The following is a 23,049-nucleotide window of genomic DNA, read 5'->3' on the forward strand; positions in this document are numbered from 1 at the left end:
TTATGGCCTTGTTAACTCAGATAAGGGAAGATATGAATAAGAATAATGAAAATGCTAGTAAACTAAATGACAATATTAATAAAATGAATGAAAATATGAATAGTATAATGGGAAAGATTATGATAGAAAATATGAAAAAGCAGTTTAGCAACACAAACGAAAATATGAATAAACTAACAGAGGAAATGTGTAATTATATGTCTAATATTCAACATAAATACAGTAGTTTTAGTACAGAATTTAGAAAAGATTAAGGAAGTGCTAAGTCTAATATAGTTGTAATTAAGACAGACTTTAATAAGTTAGAGAATAGGGTAGATAAAGTTGAAGAATTAGTTAATAATAACTTAGAGACTAATGTAAATAACAGTGTAAATTTTAGCCATAAGGACATCGCATGGATAATGGAAGTAGCTCACAGCACCAAGGAATCTTGTGTTAACAGTTCACAAGACCAAGGACCAGGTGCATCGGTGAGATGTCCTGCTGTGAGGAAGCCACCCAAGTTCGATAGTAGTATATCTTGGCTTGTCTTCAAGTGGCAGTTTGAAGCGGCATTAATAGGGAATGGTTGGACGGCATTGGAGAAGAATGCGTTCCTGATCACCATACTTCAGGGCCAGGCAGCAGAAGTTCATTAGGGTATACCATCCACGGCTGGCTATGACAAAGTCATCGCGGTATTTACAGGGTCACTTCGAACAGCACAACTTGGTGGCTAGCTACAGGTGGCAGCTATGGTAACTAGTCCAGAAGGCTAACATTCGTCTCCATTATCAAACAGCCAGGTCAACAGGCATTAGTTGGGCTGCCACCTGAATACATCCACGAGGAGGCAGCACACACTTCCATCGATGGGATGCTGAGATCAAGAAGCACCTTCTTCTGGGGTCGGTCCTTCTTGTTCTGAGGTTAGTCAATGACACCCTTACTCAGGTTCTGCGACTAGATGCAGCTGGTGTGCTGTCTCGTCCTACCACTCATCTTCAAAGAATGGGAGTCGACTGCGATGAAGAGTCAGTGGACAGCTTTGAGACTTCCATGATAGTGCCAGTTACCAGAATGGCTACAATGAGAGACCGAAGATTGCCTGCTGTAACATCAAACAGCAAGGGTCATCCAGTGTGCTGGAATTGTGGCAAACCAGGCCACCAAAAAGTATACTGCAAGAAGAAGTCTACTGTTTCTGTTCAACTTCGAACTTTCCTTAGCAGGAAGAGCCAATCGGGAAGGTGTAAGCCTTCAGTTTGGGCAGCTCCTGGATGTTCAGAAGGGAAGGCACCAAAAAGGAAGAAACCAACAGCTCACTGCTTAGAACACTGTCAAGAAGATAAAGTCCAAGCAGGTGCAAGGCACGACCTCCAGTCAAAAAGGAGACCTGGTCATGAAGACAAGGGGAAGATTTCCAAATTCCAAAAAAAAAGAAAAACTAAAAGTGAAAGAAACAATCTACTAAATTTCATTCATAAACTGTTAGGGGAGTTTTATTTGTCAACAGCAAAGGTATTTGCACTGAACTTTATACACTTGTCTTTATCTAGCATACTATTGTGTGCTAATACAAGACTAGTGGTTTCCTTTGTTAATGGGTCAATAATTCTGGTTTTCTTTACATCTACCTGGAATATATCCTCACGATTATTTTAAACTGTCATGTGTAATCTCCGATTATTATTACTACAGACATTTACGACTATTTTATTACTACTGAAAGATCCATTACCGTAAACTAGTCCATCTAAAGTGATGTTTCCTTTAGAATGGCAAGTTCACTGCTGTGTGCGTGACAGCGGTATTTGGTAGGAGTAATGTCTCTCTGTCTCTTGATATTAGTTGTATTCTCTTTATATTAGTTATCTGAGAATTTCTATAATAATACTATCGATTTCACATTCTCATACACACATACAACCTCTGTTTGTTTATGTTTTTTACACTGTATAAAAAATAGCTTATCACCTTATTAAGCACATGGTTTGGAAAATAGGAAAACACAGGTAGGAAGTGATGACAATTAAAAAACAAGTTTGTTTAATTATCAGGTGGTATATTATCGAACTCTTAAAAGCAAATCTAAATATAGTAATAAGTTAAATATGATTTTGGGGATAGGTCCCCAAATACTGTGACAAATTCATGACAGTTGCAAAAAAACCCAAAATATATAATTTATAATTCACTAGTAGTAATAATTAAAAAAATACTTACAGTTTCAAAAAATAATTTATAGTACAGTATTTAATCAACACATTAAGGACTGGAAAAACATATTTGAATACACATGACAGTGCCCAACAGGCACTTTTGTCATCCCATAGGCCCTTAGATGCCTGTTCCCCCCACTAAATAAAATAGAAGTATTGTGATGCAGGAAGCATTGCTTTTTTTAGAGTTCAATCTTACAAAAAAAAATGTTTGTAGTGGTCAAGAATTTCAGGGTTCCTGATCCCAAAAGGCCCAGGACTTCTAGCCTCCAGCTCCCTAAATTAAAATCTTATGAATAGCGAAATCTTCTTTTTAAAATGTATTCACCTTCAGAAAAAATAAACATGTTTCATGTTTTCTATCCTTCTCAATTAAAATACTCTGATATTTGAACTGTTATTTTTCAACATGATCCATCTTTAGTAAATATTAAAGAAAGAAATGTTATTCAAGAGTTCCACCTGCTTGTCTGTGAAAGGCCTCTAGCCTCTGGCCCTTTCAATTAACAGCAATCTAAATATTATGATATTTGAGTTAATCTTTTCAAAATATGGTTTATCTTAGAAATAAAACAAAACAATATGTCTACAGGACTCTCCATCTCCCTGTAATCAAAATTTAATGCATTTTTTCCTCTAAGTGTCCTGTTTCTTACACCAGTTAAAAACTTTATGGTACAGCAATTTGAGTCCTGTACTCAAATTGATCCTCATGTACTCTGGGTTTCTAAGCATCTTTATTAAAAAAAAATTTTAATTTATAGAATTCAAAGTTTTTTTTTACACTAAACCCCTCATTATGTCAAAGATAAAGGACTACCAATACCTTAATAATTAAAATTTGAATATATTATTTCCAGCCTAAAGGTAAATAAAAATAAACATTTTTCTAACCATTATATATTGCATTACGCTATTATTTTATGTACTAAGCTTTAGTTGTAAGAAACACTTAGCATGCAATATTTTTATTGTAATGTAATATGTGGATAAATAAAGGTTTTATATAAATAAAGCATATATGCATGCACACACACTTAATACACAAAAACATAAATACACCAAAATAGATAAATTATAACATTAATAAACTTAGCAATACCTTTTTTGTAACAACCAGGACAAATTGGTTTTAAATCTTCATTGAACTTTAATGCAGAATGTATGAAAAAATTTTCACAGGATTCTTTACAAAATCCACTAATGATATCTAAAGAATTATCTAAAAAATGAAAAAAAAATAAATTATCAGATTTTCTTAAAATAAAAAAAGAAAAAAAGAAGAAAACTAAAAGTAGTAAGAACAATACTTATACATGATAATATCAAACATTTTGATATAAAATAGTTTGATAATTATATAAAATTTCTGAATTTGGTGTATATAGTATGTGATGGGAAAGATTTTTACACATTTCTGACTTATAAAATTAATAAGACTACAAAAAATATAAGTATTCTCCTAAACTGGTATTGATAAGTATTCTTCAGTTTTGTGATGTAGCATTTTGGTAACTTGCAATACTTTGATGTCAAAATCGCAACTACTTTGTTAGTTAGGTATGTCATTATATATCTCTGTCATTTAATTGAATTATTCTTATTTTCATTTTTTAAAATTAAAATTTCAATTTTCACACTATAACAGTGTTTTAGATTTTTTCAACTCTTTTACAAATTGTATAATTGTTAACTAAACTGCAATTCCTCATTCAGAAAAATCTTGAGTCTCTAATTATACCAGTTTTTTAATATATTTTTGCATAATGGTGGAAGAGATACAAAGTGGTGCAGATAAATAAAAAAGTTAAGTAATTAGAAAAAATGAAGTAAAGTTACTAACCTTTACTTGATGTTGAAAATATGTCCTACAAGAGAAGAAATTTCAATATACATTACTTTTTAAAAATGACTTCACTTAAGTACTGTACATTTTATACACAATTCAGTAAGTCAATTAAAAATTTTGAATTTTGAAAAGAAAATTTTGCATAGTGCGGTGTAATGTGTTATCTGGGATGTTGTCATTTCCTCTTGAATCTGTGTTTTGAGCCAGGTTTCTTGGTCTAGTCTGGTACACAATGCTCTTCAGATGTGTTTATAAAAAGAAGTCACAGACTGAAAGGTCTGGAGACTGGGGAGGCCAAGCAGTGTCAGTAGTCTTTGAAATTGTGTGATCCCCTAAATAATCATCTCACTGATTCCATAGACTGTCAGACAATGGGTGAGGTGGCTCCGTCCTATTGAAATCAGGTTTGCCAAAGGCCAAGATTTGGAAGGGAATGGAGTCTAGGAGCAAAAAAATGTCACTAGCATGTCGACATTACATTGAGATGTTACAATGACAGCAGAGCCCCCTTCATCTATAAACAAGTAAAGGCCTATCACCCCACGACAAGCAACTACACTCCATACCGCAAGTTCAGCACTGTGTAATGGATGCTGTTTTTTTCAAAGCCGAACCAATCTTTTCAAAGTTGCAAACCCAAATTTTGATTGCGTGTGAAGAAGGAACTAGACCGCGGGGCAGGATCTCGTAGAATCACCAAAACTCTCTTTGTGCAGCTGTCACAGTCACATGTTGGTAAAACACCCTTATTACAGCGGCATGCTCTACACCATTCCATAGCTTCATGACAGCTAAATGTCCATTACTGCTCTACAGTTTAACGTCTTTCTCCCAGTTATGGTATACCTACAGGATAGCCAACATCAAATTCAAAATTTTCAGTTTCTCTGCGCCATCCTGTACTTCAATTAACCAGTGTTTAAGAAGATGGTACAAATACACACAATCTGAAACTGTGATCCAATAGGTTCACAGTTGATTACAAGTGAGTTATATAAAAAATAAATAAGCTTTTTCATTTTTGTCTTTTATTTTTAATAACACACTACAAACCAGTCTTAAAGATATGTTGTTTCATAACTGAACAATAAAGACAGAGGAGATAAGTACATCACACTTTTTCCACATTTTCTATAAATGTTAAAAAAATTTCTTATTTGCAATTTTAACAAGAAGAATAGAGATTATATAATGTTCTAAAGAGATAAAATCTGGTGGATATATCCAATCAACTGTGAATCTGGGAATAACTTAATAGAGTATTTAAAACTTTTAGTAAGGATGTTAAATGTAAATACATGTACAGGTTATATTTATTGTTTTTTTAAACTATTTATACCATAAAAAATGTGAGGTAAAAATCAGAAACTAATAAATTAATAGTTCTACCTGTAACACTTGGTCTCAGGTCCCAGATTACAGCTGTAAAAGACATCTCTGATTTCACAATTACAGCAGACATCTGTGTCTTAGGTACACATTTACTTTTACTCTCAGCTTTGACAAACTCTGTAAAAAACCAGAAACAATTAACACTTTTTAAAAATGACCAATATTTAATTTTTAAAAATTCAACTGCTATATATATTATTATACCAATTCCTCCTGAATTTGTCTAAAATAAAATAAAGTCCTTCTCCCAAAAGCCATACAGTACTGCCTGCAGCTTTGATAAAATCCAATCATGGATGTCATTTATAATTTTATTTCATCAATTTTAATCTGGGGAAGACCATCTTAGAGAGAGGAATGATGGAGAGTACAGAGGGTGGGGAATAACTACCATGTTGTTTTCTGTCAAAAACTGCTTTTTGTTTTAGTTATGAGAAAGTATAATAATCAATTTCAGTTTTTTATAGTTCTGATCTGTACCATCACGATCCTCTTGAATAAAAAAAAGCACAAGAAGCTCTTCTGACCTTGCTGTTTGGGTGATCATCAAAGAATGAATTGTCCTGTGTTTAACCTAAAAAAAGTGATAAAAACTTTTGATGCAAAAGTATTAATTATTTTGATAAAAAAATTGATGAAAATGTGTAGTTAGAATTTATTAACAATAACAGACTGGTGTTAACACAGTTAGGGATCTGGATATGATTGTAAAACAACAGCCATGAGTCACACTTACTTCTTTCCTTACCCTTAGTCCCATTATTGTTTCTCCAGGTGAAGATCTGACCCTTCTAGAGTCTCTATTCTGAGAATTATTTCCTAAGTATTATTCATAATATCTTATCTGATGGTAGGAACTCTCTGTGGTGTGACTCAGAAGTCAGTTTCCTTTCAGTTTGTTGTACAATAACCAAACATCAGTGTCAAATTTTGCAAATAAATTAAAATTTTTGTTGCAATAAAATAACAGAGCTCAAAAATTGTATAAAAAATAAAAGTAACTAGATTTGCATTTTGATTCCTAAACAATCATCATTGACAGATATATTGAAGAAAGAAAAAAATAAATATAAAAATAAACAAAACAATTAATGAAGTAGTGTAATGAATTATATTTATGATTTTCAATTTTTATTTTATTTTATAAATACGGTAATTTTTTTTTTATTGCTTTATTAAAAGTTCTTGATTAACTCTCTTTGCTATTTAATTAAAATGATTTAGCTAGTTGATTTAGCTAAATGTGATCCAAAAAAATTACAATGAAATTGTAAACCGTACGGAAAGGGTTGCAGATAACAAAATGAAACTGATATCAAAAAAAGTGATAAACTACATTTCTATTATCAAAATCTGTTACTAATTTAGAATTTTGTTTAAAAAAAAATCATGTTAAATATATAAACATGATAATAGATAAACAATAATAGATAATAAAAAATGTTTAAGCGTTCAATGTAATAAGGAAAAAATAGAAAAATTTGAACAAACTCTTATAATTAGCAGGGGTAGTATAAAGTCATTACCACAATTTTGGTTAAATTTGACAATTTTAAATTTTCTGTCACAAATGTACCATTTATTAACGTTTATACTGCAGGTTGACTTATTAGTGAACAACATTAGTGATTCAACATCTTTTCTTCAATTACATATTTGATTTGAAAGTAATTTTCATCTTATATTTCACTATGACTTGTATTGTTTTTATTTTAAGTATTCTACATTATTTCAAGTTTTTAACTTTTCAATGTGATAGAAATTAGGTTTTTTCATTGAATGTATGATTTTTTTTTTAGCAACATTTGTATTGGTATTTTATTTACCTAGTCTTACATTGTTATTAACTTCCATGTTTTTTATATATATAAAAATACAATTTAGCATAGTTTCTTTGACTTCTGAATGGGTTATGATAAAAAAATGTGATATGTAATGCATATCACATTTACAGAAATAGTACAATTCTAATGATTATTCATTGTTTAATAAATGAAATCGGGCTGGTAAGAGTTTTGTAACACATTTTTCTATTTTTTGCTATTATATGGAACGCTTAAACATTTTTTATGTTATGTGCGAGACTTACCGTACGGTTTACAATTTCATTGTAATTTTTTTGGATATCACTGCATTTTGTTAGATTATTCTTTTATTTTATTTTAAGAATTACTGACTGTTATCTTATGGATTTATTATTAAAATTTATTGCCTTTCTAGAAGAAACAAATATACATTTTTTGAATTTCTCTGCCATTTTTTTATTATAGTTATATCATTCACTTCATAATATATTTTTCCTTTTTTAATAAAACTACTAACAACCTTCACAAATTGAAGACCATGATAAAGTAATATTGCACTTATTACTTTGTAAATGTAATCCTCGATTTTTATTGTATCTGTGGACACACTTTTTATATTATTACTAGCTGACCCAGCAATGCTTTGCCATTGCTATATTTGAGTATATATTTAGATTAAATGAACACAAATGAAAGTTTGTTAAAACATTAAAAGACTGAACATTACAGAACTTCACAAAATTTAACCTTTTCTCATCTTGCCTTTTCCCCTTCTTCTCTTTTTCCATTTTTCGCAAAAATATTTGTTTTCATTAATATATATTCTGAATATGAGCCAAATCGGTCCATAAATACAAATTTCTGAAATATCTTGACCCCAGTACCACCCAGTAGGTCCAAAATAATTCAGAAATCTTCACTGGTGTATGCACAACAACTCACCAAAGTTTCATCACAATCGGATGTGGTATAGGAATAAATATGAACAAACAAACATTCATTTTCATATATATATACTTCCAGACCCGACAATGCTTCACTATTGCTAGATTTGAGTATATACAGATTAAATTAACATAATTGAAAATTTGATAAAATATTACAAAAGTAAACATTACAGAATTCACAAAATTTAACTTTTCACTTTATTATATTATAAATTGAAATTAACCTTTCACTTAATTTATATTATTATTATAAATCCAAAATAAATTGGATTTTGGACTTTTTCTTAACTGCAGTAATAAGCCTTCATTGAGAGCTTTTCAATGATACATCAGAAGTGGCACATATTTTCATTGGTTCCAGTTATAGCCAAATGAAATTTTAATTATTGAAATATTTGAATTTTAGAAAGGGAAGGAAGGTACATCGATTCAAATCAGATTTCCTTTTTTAACTTTTTTTTTTTTTTAATTTAAATATTTATTATTAATAAATCAATAAATTTATTAATAATAATAATAATTATTATTAACCTCTGATTGTAAAAAATCGTTTATGATAATACGTATATAATACTTCAATAATAAAAATAAAAAAAATAAATATGATCAAATATAATAAGTTATTAGCGAAATAAAAATTTTATGTACTTTTCATTTAAAAAAAATGTGTATGTGTAACTTAATAGGCGTACAATGAAGTCATGTGGTGTCCAGAACAGATTTTTATATATATAAAAGATTAAATGAACTTTTTTTTATTTCTCCATCAATTAGTTCAAATAGCTCTAATTGTTCAAACTCAGTTTCATTGCATGTTATAAAAAATTTATTTAAGAAGGACTTTAAAATTGAAAGGTATTTTGGTCAGTTCACACAGCTCCTTTCAGATGCACCTGGCTCCTATCAGTACAATGCTCTGGGTGCTCACACAGCGTCTGGATGGTAAACTTGGCTCCAAACACACTATATAAGCCAGCTCCGCACTTCATTCATTCTGTCTTCTTCCAATAGCCTTCACGGATTCAACGAAACATTACATAAACGGTTCAATCATATTGCACATAAACTTACTAAAAATAATACTAATTGTAAAACAAAAACTTTACCAATCGACCTATGTAACAAATATTTGTTACATTTGCAACACTTTCCTACTGTTCGTGTTTTACTAGCAGCTATAATCTCTTGTAAACTAATACTTTTATATGTTTTTAATGAAGTGGTGGAAAGTAAAAAATTGTTTCAACTTCAGTACTTTCATTTGCATAAGGGCATTTACTATTAAAACAAGCTGCAGTATATTTTCTTTTAAATTTTATTATTTCAAGTACATTAACAACTTTTTATATGCTACCAAGGACGATCAAGTACTGCTACCTAGCAGCGCGATTTGTTAACCTACCTTTTTGAGGAAAAGAGACATATTTGAGTCCCATGGTACATCAAGTGGAAGAAAAAAAAATTGTCTATCAAAATTCAAGGTATTTTTTGCAAATATTCTTTATTAAAAATCTAACTGAACTGAAATATAATGTTTTCATGCTTATTTTTTAATTCTTTTTCACATTTCAATTTCACTTTTAGGTTAGGTCATGTTCAGAACTGTAAACATACTTCATTGACTTTACCACGCCATCCGTTCAGTTCTACGCTAGATGAACGCTAGTGTTTTCGCTAGATGAACGTGTTTTCATTGTTGAGTCGTACTTCAGTACGAAATCAGTGGTTGCAGTGCAAGATTTGTTTCGCCATAAGTACCCATATAAACCAGCTCCTAACAAAACATCAGTATTAAGGTTAGTCGCAAAATTTAGAGAGACCGGTTATGTTAATAACAAGGAACACAAAAGATCTGCGTCAGTGTTGAATACAGATACAGTCACTGAAATCAAAGACCGATTACTCGCCTCGCCAAATAAATCGATCAGACGTTTGTCTGCTGAAATTAATTTGTCTAAATCAACTGTTCATGGGCGACCAAACAATTACAATTACGACCTTATCGCATTCAAACGGTTCATCAACTTCTTGAGCCCGACAAAGAAAAACGGCTACAATATTGTCAATGGTTCCGTCGATTTCTGCGTGAGGGAATTAATGTTATGGATTCGTTATTTTACACAGATGAAGCATGGTTTCATTTGGATGTCTACGTAAACAGCCAAAACAGAATTTGGAGTGCTGAAAATACCCACGTTTATCACGAAAAACAATTACACCCGCAGAAGTTGGGGATATCACGGAAGAAAATAATCGGTCCTATTTTTTTTCGAGTACACCATTAATGCAGAACGATATCAGGATATTTTATTTCAGTTCATTACACTCTTGGAAGAGGTATACAGACACTGCTAGCTACAACATGACTGTGCGACATCGCACTACGCAGGGTCAACTTCTGATTTCGTTGATAAATTCTTTGGTAATCGTGTTATCGGTCGAGGCTTGTGGCCACCAACATCTCCAGATTTGACTGCGGCGGATTTTTTTCAATGGGGTTACCTCAAAGAAAAAACCTACAGCAACAAACCACGAACACTTGAACAATTGAAAGTCAATATTGAACAAGCTGTATTAAATATCCAGCCACAAATATTGAAAAAAGTTGCAAGAAACGCTGTAAAAAGAATTGAAGCTTGTATTCAAGAAGATGGCGGCCACTTCCAAAATTTACTCTAAATGTAAGGTAATGGATGGTAATAATAAAATTTACATTTACACATGCCTTTTTATTTCAATACCTACCAATATAAGGTTGGGTTGCGTTTTATATGGGACACTCTGTATTAAATCATAAAAATGTAGTAATAAAATAACAAAAATTGAAAAACTACTAACACAGCTAAGTAAAAGACTTAGTGAATATGGACCAAGATACCTGAAAAGGCAAAGGAATATCAGATTATTACATTGTCCAATAACTCAATGGAGAAGAGATGTAGAAATATACTATCAGACTTAGTTCTGATCATGGTGGTGAAACCTGGCTCACTTAAATGTAGTTACATGTACAAATTCTACAAGGTGCTGTAGAATCCCTGTTATGAATAAACTAGTATTCAGATGATATAAACTTCACTGAATTAACTATATTTCTACATTCCTTGAATATTTACACAAAATATAAACAGTCTATTAAATACAGCTAAAGTTCTATGTAGACATTTATTAAAATGATTGTTTATTTATGTAGCCTATTTATGGGCATTTTAAGGGTGATTATTATTACCAAGGCACAGACACTATAATAATGTATATATGTTTATGAATTAGATAACTCTAGCCATTATATTTAAATTTTCCATAACAGTTCTGATTTTTCATGATGGAATGGGCTAGAAATTCCTTTCAAACTTTACAAATAAAGCTTTGTTGACTTTTTTCATGAACCCCTGTTTTTCTTGTTTATATTCTGGAAGACTTTATAAAACACTGCATCGCTACTTTAGTTCTTTTTCCAGTACAAAACAGTAACTCTGTTCTGTTCCAAATTCTTAAATAATTTTTCTAGGTACTACATTATTCATATGTTTTAATAGTTTTGTCATTTCTTCTCTGTAATTACAATTTATCTCAACTTTTTAATGTGCGGTACTTTTTCAATGAAAATTTAAAGATGACAATTTTTTTTCTGTCTTCAGTCGTTTGATGCAGCTCTCCAAGATTCCCTATCTAGTGCTAGTCGTTTCATTTCAGTATACTCTCTACATCCTACATCCCTAACAATTTGTTTTACATATTCCAAACGTGGCCTGCCTACACAATTTTTCCCTTCTACCTGTCCTTCCAATATTAAAGCGACTATTCCAGGATGCCTTAGTGTGTGGCCTATAAGTCTGTCTCTTCTTTTAACTATATTTTTCCAAATGCTTCTTTCTTCATCTATTTGCCGCAATACCTCTTCATTTGTCACTTTATCCACCCATCTGATTTTTAACATTCTCCTATAGCACCACATTTCAAACGCTTCTAACCTTTTCTTCTCAGATACTCCGATTGCCCAAGTTTCACTTCCATATAAAGCGACACTCCAAACATACACTTTCAAAAATCTTTTCCTGACATTTAAATTAATTTTTGATGTAAACAAATTATATTTCTTACTGAAGGCTCGTTTAGCTTGTGCTATTCGGCATTTTATATTGCTCCTGCTTCGCCCATCTTTAGTAATTCTACTTCCCAAATAACAAAATTCTTCTATCTCCATAATAAAGCAGGTTCAAATAACAGGGAGTTTTATTTATAATTTAATCTATGGTAAAAAATTGCCTATTTTTAGCTTCACAACACATGATTCACTTCATGATATGACATACAAATAAAATCATAATGAAACAACAATACATCATTATAATTTACATGAAAGTGATGTATAAATGTACTGTTCTTTAAAAATCTTACATCATAAAAAACATTAACATCTGCCTTAAACATTTAAATATATGATACTAACCTGATATACTTTGCGACTGTGATTCCATCTGAGAATCTGTTTGCACTTTGTGTTTATTCTTATTCTCAAGATAAATATTCTCCTCTTCATCAGCTTCATTATTTCTAACTTCTTCTTTTCCTTGTTGTAATTTTTCTTCAACTGCTGCTACTTGCTCTTCTTGTTCATATACTTCATCGACTTTGTCCATCTCTTTATCACTATCAATGCAATCAACATTTGACTCAGATAAACTGACAGGATTATCTGTTTGTACTGTTTGTAGCCAATCTTCCTGAAAATTTTGAGTTGATTCTTAAATAAGTAATAATGAGAGTGTAGTTTTGAATGATGAAACTGGAGATATAAAAACAACCCCACATTACTGAAAAGTTAGTACCTACCACCCATTGTATTGGAGAAATCACAAATTCAGAAAAATTAATATCAATCTAAATAAGTAAAAAAACACAAATAAAGTCGTCCCAAGCCTTAACATTACTGAAAATTATACAAGTACAACAGTAGAAAAAAACAAAACATAAACGTATTTTAAATTAATAAACAAAGCTTTAAAACATTTTCCTGACTCTGCACTAAAATGTTACTGTTGAGTATTTATGTTTTCCTGAATAAAAAATACAATTAGAAATATATCTTCACCTGAAACAGCAGTGTGTCACTGACGAGAAATAAAAACATACTTGATGTTTTGACATGTATATAACTTTACAGATTTTAACTTGGCTTGGTTTGGGTGAACGAATTTATACAATTTTAAAGTTGATTTTCATAGATAATAAAGTTATGTTAAATTTATGTTAATCATTTTGAAAAATAAATACAGATTACCTAATTATATACAGGTTATAATTAAAAAAAGTTAATATTTCAAAGTAACTCTTTCTATAAAGACTAATCTTAAGGTAATATAAATAAATTTCTCTTATATGTAAATAACATTTTTATTATTAATAATGTTATTATGATTTCAGATAGTAGTAAAAGTACAGCAAACTGTAATTTAATATAAATTTAATGAAAATTGATGGAAGTGAGAATGAAAATGACAGAAATAATTATTTACAGTCATAATCAATAATTTGTTTAAAAAATAATAGCTGAAAAACACTAAGCAATCTGTAAAAAATTCCTGAAATTCTGTTCATTTGTTCAAATGAGTATCACAAAACCAACCACTGATTTTTTTTATAATATGGCTATTCTTAATAAAATATCTTAGAAGAAAGGTTACAGTAGAGATCCCAAAGTTTAATTCCTATTACATTTGATTTAATGCCTAAATTGATTTTTATAAAAATGAATATGCTTATGTATGACTAAAGTCATTCCACACAATATCTAGTAGTGAAATGTATACAAAGCAAGTGCACATTAAGAAAGTATTTAGAATGATAATTAATTATTTACATGAATAATAGAAAGTATCTTAATTTGTCAATGCTTAATGCCTAAAAATACATTTAGAAATATGTTTCGAGCTCTAAAAAAACTTTCTAGAATTCACCTAGTTTCTAAAGTGATAATATCTTCATATAATTTAGGAAAGATTCAGGGGAAATTTGGAATAAACACACCCACACACATGCTTGATTATTCATGATCTTCCACATAGCAGACCTTATTTATAACCCAGAAGCAAACCCTCAGTCAAAATTATATTTCATATGAAAATTATTTCAAACTTAATTTAAAAAAAATTCTTCTTATCCACTTGAAATTCTTTAAAAAAAATTCAACTGCAATAAGTAAATCACAGAAACCAATATCTGTAAGGGAGGAGAAGGAACTCAATTTGATATTACAAACTTTCAGTCACAACACGTGCAATCCTGTTTTCTTTCATTTTCACTGCTTTTAATTTTTTTTCTAAAATATACCTTGAAAGTGTAAATTAAAAAGAAAAATTTATCAAAAGGGTAACGGGTGTAATTTTTACTTTTGTTTTGCAAAGTGCATCTTAAACAAGTAAATGCTAATAATATATTTTTTGTCAAGACAGGATGGCCCACTGGTAAATATTTAAATTGAAGAGATATTTGCTCTAAGCAAATATACCTTTATTGAAATTATTACTGCACAGGCAATGAGTCTTTATAAATAAAAATGGGTGCTGTCTGGGCACTTTGCATTACAACCGACCTATAAGTGTTTCTAGAATATACAGTTATCAAAGACAGAATGAGGAATTTATGTGGTACACTAGAAAGTAAAGGGAAATAATCTTACATATGATACTGTAGTTACTAGCCTAAGAAATTACAGAAATTCAAATAAACTTTGTCAGGAGGACAGTCAGCACTTCCTAATTTTTTGGAGGTTATAAAGGTAAAATACTCAGAAATGGTAAATAAAGAAGCCAATGGTAATTCTGACGCAACTGTGACATACTGGTAAAGTTAGAATGAAGTACAAAATCATTACTGAGGGTTGCTCTCCACTGAAGTTGTTCTGTTTCAAAACAATGCTTGTACACATGCCACTGTTCAGTCAGAACTGGCTCAATAACCTTCTGAAGAGAGATCTCTGTTCATCTCTTCACCAGATAACTTAGAAACTTAATAAAAACCCACTCATTCATAAGTAAAACCATAAACCAATAAACTAAATGTACACAAACAGAACAATATGGATCAACTTACTATTCTACTTATGCTTTTATTATCTGAAGATGAATAATTGTTCCTATTTTTAACATTAAAACAGTATGGTTGATGGCGGCACAGTTTTCTATAATTTCTGAATGGAAATTGGACTGTTTTAATCGATTCTGTTGGAGAAGGAGGAGAGTTATTGGCACTGTTGTCTGAAATATTAATTTTTTCTACAGTATTATGATGTGACAAAATCCTATTTTTCCATGAAGATTTAATGGTATTTATTGTAGGTAAACTATTCTTGAATGTTTCATTTTTTGGTGATAATTCTGTCAACGACAATGATTTTCTCTGAAATTCAATGGGAGAATATACTAAGCGATCTTTTTCACCATAATAATCAGAATTATAATTATCTTTTATTAATTTTTCACTTAATTCATTTGCCAAAACTTTGGAGTGTTTTACGTAAGAATTAATATCGATTTTATCTGAAAATCCTGATTTCATAGAATCACTATCTTCATCAATCAGAAGGTCTGTATTTGAAAGCTCACTTTTATTATCAGAGATATGTACAGGAGAATGACATTCATTTGAGGATAAATACATTTCTGATGGAGAAACAACAGGAGATGTTTTTCTTTTTTCATCAGATATCTCATTTTTATACAGTTTTATATTTTTTTTTAGTCTAGGTCTACCACGTTTTCTCTTAGTAAATGTAGCATTACTAATGGTTATATTATCATTTGTTTGACAATTGATTTTTTCAGAAGGTAAATTCAAATTCTTTACAGTATTAATCAGGGAATTATTTACTATAGATTTATCACTGCTTTCATGGCTTTTTGAAATGATATTGCCATCCATGATTAGAGCTTCATCACAATCCATACTATCTTCTAACAGGGACGTTATTTTCTTTGATTGTATTTCTAAATCTATTTTTTCATTTGATACAAAGTTTTCTTCACTTTCTGACAAATTATTATGATCAATACTATCATAATCTTCATGAATCTGTTTTTTATGTTGTCCTTTATGACAAAACATCACCTTACTATTACAATTACTAACAAAATTATCATCATTACTATAAATACTGGTATTACTGCTGCTAACTAAATTATCATAAATTTTATTCATGCATGATGCTTTCTGTATAGTTTTTTCTACTTTTTCATTATTAAAACTGACAGTTTTATTTTGATTATTGTTAGTACTAAATGTCACAACATTTTCTGAAGGATTTTTTATCTTTTTATAATTATTTTGACAATAGTTTTGAATAAAATCATTACTATCATCAGAGTCTGAACTATTAAATGAATCTTTCATTGTTAATCTGCTTTTTCTTTTTATTAGAGGGTTTTCATTTGGGTTATTCTGGGGAGATAGTTTGATAATATTTATTTCATCGTACAGCCTTTTACTATGTTCTTTTAAATGTAGATTATCTTGTATCTGTTCTCCTGACAATGTTACAAGACGATGTGTATCAAAATCAAATGACTTACTTTCTTCTTCATTACTCTTTTTGTCTTTTTCTTTAGTATCGCAAGTACTATCATATAATTTGCTGATCTTAACAACTGGAAGTAAATTAGTGCTTTTTAAATCAGATGATATTTTAACATTTTCTTTTAACAAAATAGTTTCAAAACTGCTGCCATTTTTTTTCAAAACAATCTGAAATTAACATGAAAAGATTAATAAAATAAAATTCAAGAGAGTTAAATATTTTTTTTGAATTTTAGGCAAATTTCTTTTGGTCAATTTTTTACTTTAAATTTTATTATCACTGGGCATTGTTATTAGTACTTCACCAATTTGCAAGCTATTTTCTGATAACACACTACAAATATCTCAAAATTCTTAATTATTTTTCTGAAATGTTCATTGTTCTAAGAGCATTGTTTTAAAGAGCTAACCAGGCAAATCAACAGAAATTTAATTTTTCAGTAGCAAATAGCAAGTTTTTGTGAAAGCTATTTTTGACACAATATATATACTTAATATATATTACACATATTGTGTAAAAAATGGTCACAAAAAATATAAATATATTTGACACTGACTAGTTTCATCCTAGCTCTTACGGTATTTTCCTTTAGATTACTTTTGCAGAAACTGAATCTTTAGTCTACTTACTACTTATTGATTTGGTGAAGTACTAAAATAACTGGTTTGTTTGGTTTGTGTTCTGGATAGTATGCAAGTATCCGTTGTATTAATATAAGAAGGATGTACTGACTGAATAATTATTTTTTAAAATGCCATCCCTAAATGTGTACAATTCTTTTTATTAGATTATTTTTTACAATATTGCTTTCTGAATGTCATGTTTTAATTGTCTTTAACATGAATTATTAATTTTAATTGACTGATTTTTAGTTTAACGTTCACTCTAGAATACATGTATTACTACATTTGATTTATAGCTAAGAATAATATATTTTATATTGCTGTTAAATGTTGTTTAATTCTAATATTAATAGGCTTTATTGTTCTGTCATAATATTTTTTATTTCATTTGTTACAGTTAATTTCATATAAACCATTCAGTTCATGCTAATTTTGTTTTGTTTATTTTTTAATAGGTTATAACTTAGTTTGTAAGTCAATATTATATTAAATATATACAGAGTTTCCCACAAAGAAACTGGAAAACTTTCAGGACATATTCTACAGGTGTAAATAATGAAAAATGTTCATATAAATATAGGTCTGTAAATGCTTTGTTTTCAAGTTATGGTTACTGAAAGATTTTGCCTGGATTTCAGCTCTTATAATAAAAAGAAGCCCAGCTGTGATTTTTGAGACCCAAATTAAGGTGTACAGTTGGTGGTTTCTTATGTAATTTGAGCTGAGAAATAAGATAAAATAGGTCCCAGGACTGTAATACCAGTAAGTTTTAAGATATCTGACATACAACACAAAATTCAATGTCGAAAATCAAGTTTTTTCTAAGTTTGTAGTATAATAGCTTTGTTATGACTAAAAGCTCTAATGACTATAAATGTGGAAAATTTAGTGACAAAACTTGTAGAGAATTTAATTATGAGAAAATTAATATAAATACAGCCAATAAGAAGTAAATAAAAACATTTGAAAATTGGTTTTTTATTGAAGCAAACACATGAAAAATAGACAGAAAACTGTATTATTGTCTTCACTCAATAAATGATTATTTTTAGAATTGAAGCCTTTGTTTCTTTTAAACGTGGCTTCAACAATAAATAGAGGTGAATTTACCTTAGCAGCACTGTCTAGAGGCCAATGACACAAGTTTAACCGCTGGGGTTAATTTGTGGGCCAAAAATGTTGAACATTCTGCAGGTGGAAAGGACAAAGATTTTCTTTCCATAGGATGTGCCACACTTTGTTTTTTGACAAGCCAGTGCAACATGAAATTCACCTTGTACTAGTGCTTGGGCTATGCCAAATCCCATAATGATTTATTTGGCATTCAACAAAAAACAAACATGTTGGAAATTACTCTTTTGTTTATAAATACTGATAAACTGAAGAAAAAAGCTTTTGTATTTGGAATCCACCTTCCAGGAAATCTCTCTTAACATTCACGTCGAGCAGCTTCAGAATTTCCGTTACAAAATCCATAAACAAAAATTACAACAGTATATTCCTTGTTAGAAAATTGAAACGGCATTTTTATCTTACAATACGATAACACTACACTTCCTTTATCTGTATGATAATTGATGACAACAGATTCAAACAGATTTTTAATTTATCCCACAATTTTCATGGTCCAACAGTTGCTAGTATTGCCAACCTATTCAATAAAACCTTTTAAGATATTCCTAAATTAACATACATTTCAATTTAGTTTTTTAATTAATTATTTTATTTTAGCTTTATAAATTATTGAATTTACACAGCTAAAGTATTTCTTTTAAAATTATTTTCAGTAATTGGTGTTTTTGTTTTTAAAAAGAATGTTTATTAGGTACACACAGAATAATACAATTTTCTGTCTACTTTTAGTCTGTTTTGCTTCAATAAAAAAACCGACTTTTAAAAGTTTTTATTTACTTTTTATTGGCTGCATTTACATTAATTTTCTCATAATTTATTATACTACAAACCTAAACAAAATTTATTTTTCAACACTGAATTTTGTGTTTTACATTGGATATCTTAAAAAAACGATTGGAATTACAGTTCTGGGACTTGTTTTAACTTATTTCCCATCTCAAATTACACAAGAAACCACCAACTTTACTCCTTGATTTGGGTCCCGAAAATTACAGCAAGCTTCTTTCTATTAGAAGAGCTGAAATCTGGGAAAAATCTTTTGCTTGCTGTAACTCGAAAATGAGTCTATAAGAACTTTTTTCATTATTTTCACTAGTAGAACATGTCCTGAAAGTTTCTCCATTTCTTCGTGGGACACTCTGTATATATTTTTTTAAATGTTTATTTTATAGTGATATAATAACATGAAGAATTTATACATTGTTTATTATTTTATTTATAAATAACTTAGGATGACAAGAATGCTGTGTGGTTTGTACAGTATAATTACAACTCGATTATTAAATTTCCTTTTGGTGGAAAAATTATGGTTTTTGGATTTTGCTTTTGTGTTAAATATAAGTATAAAGTATGCTGATTAATGTCGTAAGATCTAAAATATCTTTTTATTGTAGAAATTGGTAAAAAAAGGGTATTTTTATCGTAATTGGGAATTCAGATATAAAACTGAACTAAAGCAAATAAAGTTAATTGTGGTTTGAACTCTTTAGAGATAAAAATTTATAAAATTGTTTTTCCTAATGAAATTTGCTATTTCTGGATAATTATCTGTGCCCCTATCTCTGTAAATAGAATGAAGCGTTCACTATTCATTAAGTTATTTATGAATAAATTTTACATCATATATATATATAAAAGGCAATCGTACGTGTGTCTACTACAGACTAAAAAAACTACTGGCCGATTTATGCGCAGTTTTTTGCAAAATGGTCCTCGTTGTCTGGAGAAGGTTTAAAGCCATTGAAATCCTCGATCTGACCAGAAGAAAGAAAGTTAGGGGTATTTTGAACCAACTACTGTGATTAGAGTGGAATTTGAATTAAATCCAATAGGTAATACTGTTGTTTTGAAAATTGGGTTTATTTACATTTTCAGGCTTTTATAAAGTGAAAGGTTAAATTTTGTGAAGTTCCGTAATGTTTTGTAAGTTTCTTAATGTTCAGTATTAATTGTGATGATTTTGCAGCCATATCTCTTTCTGTTAAAAAGTTATTTTCCACAGACTACTATGTTTAGAGAGTGGTTTGAATTAAATCCAATAGGTAGTGCTGTTGTTTTGACAACTGGATTAATTTACATTCTGAATTTTATAAAGTGAAAGGTTACATTTTGTGAAGTTCTGTAATCTTCAGTATTTTAATATTTTATCAAACTTTCAATTGTGTTTATTTAATCTATAAATATTCTCAAATCTAGCAATAGTGAAGCATTGTCGGGTCAGCAAGTAATCTATAAAATACAAGTAGATCAAGAAGATAAAATAATTTAAAAGTAAAGAAAGATAAATTTTAAATGACAAATATTAATGAATGTAAAAATAAACTGATAAATATTCAGTAAATGTCTAATATAAAGGTTATAAAAATGGGAAAATAAAAATGCAATTGTGAGCAAATTAAAAATATAAAGTTTAAGGATAATCCCTTCATTTATGTTGTTCATAGTGCTCTTTATCCTTTGATTAATCAGGAGCTTTCTTATTTTACCTGCTATCACAACTATCTTGGCAATTTTATTCCTGTCTATCCTTCCACATTTAGTGTGTAAAAAAAGAAAAAAATATAGTGGATAAATAAATTAGACTGGTATCAACACATGATTACTGATTCAAAAAAGTTGATAATTTTTATATGAGAGAGAAATCTTCTAGACATGCGTGCAAGATCTCTTAGCTCACTGAACTGTTGGGCAGGTAGTAAAAAGGGGTGCAGAGGATTAAAAAGTATGGAACAGGAAATGGAGAAGGTTTTTGAAAAACTGAAAAATAGTCTTGCTAGGCAAGACTGAAGCTAAATTAGATAGTTGGGTAAAGATAAGATGTCAAGGCACTGACAAATTCAACTGACTGCTTTGATAGCAGAAATAAATAAATAAAAGTAAGTAGATAACTAAGAGTGAAGTAATACAGCACTAAAAAGATAAATTGTGATCTTGAGGGTAGGAGTCATTACAGCAATATCATATTTACAGGATTTTACCACTCTATAAATGAAAATCCTGAAGAAGTAGTTTCTGTATAAGCCAATCAGGTGCCCAAGAAGAATTATGGGTAAATCGTCTGCATATATTGGGAGAAAGGAAGGATAACAGACAAGTAATCATTCACAATCCAGATGATGAAGGTATTCAGTTTACATTTAAAAATTTACATAAACTCAAAGGTACAAATTATATCATTAAAATAGATTTTTATTTAAAAACAAGAAAAAAGCAGTCTATTTTATTTACCATTGGAAATAAAATATTATGCACACAACCAAAAGGAAATCTATTTGTTATTTCATGATCAACATATACATAATATTAAGTTTAATTGGATGAAGAACTGGGATTATGTTTACGAAAGCAAGATGGCTCAGAAAAACTGAGCAAATATTGAGAAATGTGTTGACAGTATAAAGGATAAAATATAAGGGATTAGACAGGACGATTTAAATGTAAATATAAACAGAAAAGGTGATAATTTAAACTGACCTGATGCTGTCAGCCAGTATGATGAGGAAAGGAAATTGAAGAAGTTACCGATTTAAAAGGTAGATCAATGTATTTCTTAATGTTCTTGAAAGGCTGTGCCATTTTTACAATATTAGAAATGTGGATGAGAATGGGATGGAGGAAAGTTTTAATTAATTTTTTGGCAATTATTTCTTGTTTGAGATTTCTGAAGAAAAGACAACTGATATGATAGGGCTAAATGTTATCAGTTATTAGGTGATAAATGTAAATTTCAAAATTTAGTAAAATTTAGCACTGGTCGAGATGAAAGGTATGTTATTTAGTACAAAAAAGGAAGCAATCTTTCTGCCTTATATCAGTTTATCTTGATGGGAGTTCAGATTCAAATGGGAGGCTGACTCCAATCCATTGTAGATACTTTTGGATAACAAGCAGATAAATAAAAATTTGATGGTGGGTAATTGGAATACACTTGTTGAAGTGAAATAATATATATTAGACAAGAAAGGTGTTATTGTGTTAGTAATCTTAATAGTAAGCAGAATTTGAAAGATAATATATTAAATGAAGAAAAATAATCTAGTTATAGGAAACATTCAAACTACCTACTTTAAATGGTAGAGTTAGAGGAAATCAGGAAGGGCAATTTATATCTGTTAATGATAGGGGAGTATGTGTTATTGATCTTTATTGTATGGGGCAGAAATTGCTGAGTTTGTGAAAAAATTTAGTATTAAGAAAAAAACCAAATTCTGCTGATATGACTTTGAAGTTAATTTTTAGGTGTCTGGGAAGAAGGAAGGGTGTATTAGCTGCTGCTTTTACTTAAGTTAAGCTGGGGGACAAAAGATGAATTGGAATATGGTCTAAATTTAGCTAATAACTGTGATAATGAAGAATCTCTCCACTGTTAATGAGGCATTATGCACTTTGCCACTGTTGGCAAGAATAAAATAATCTCATAAGGTTAAAGTTTAAGCATCAGGTTGTATAGAGAATGTGAGGTTAGGAAATGGATATTTGAATTATTAAAACTGTTCAAAAATAGTAATAATCAGGAAGTT

At 29.7% G+C, this 23,049-nt stretch overlaps 1 protein-coding gene across 2 annotated transcripts in view; it reads right to left on the minus strand.

The window, feature by feature from the left end:
• Positions 1–23,049, minus strand: part of LOC142319343 (uncharacterized) — a 130,929-nt gene that overhangs the window by 8,543 nt on the left and 99,337 nt on the right. Inside the window, exons 12-15 of one of the 2 annotated variants that reach the window (XM_075356540.1) lie at positions 15,293–16,939; positions 12,651–12,924; positions 5,443–5,562; positions 3,307–3,426 (exon numbers count right to left, since the gene is read on the minus strand). In XM_075356540.1, coding sequence (XP_075212655.1) covers positions 3,307–3,426; positions 5,443–5,562; positions 12,651–12,924; positions 15,293–16,939 — 2,161 coding nt within the window. The remainder of the gene's footprint in view (positions 1–3,306; positions 3,427–5,442; positions 5,563–12,650; positions 12,925–15,292; positions 16,940–23,049) is intronic. The other variant, XM_075356541.1, reaches the window with a different exon arrangement.

The sequence above is a fragment of the Lycorma delicatula genome, chromosome 2 (genome assembly GCF_047948215.1).
Source record: "Lycorma delicatula isolate Av1 chromosome 2, ASM4794821v1, whole genome shotgun sequence".
Classification (NCBI taxonomy): Eukaryota; Metazoa; Arthropoda; class Insecta; order Hemiptera; family Fulgoridae; genus Lycorma; species Lycorma delicatula.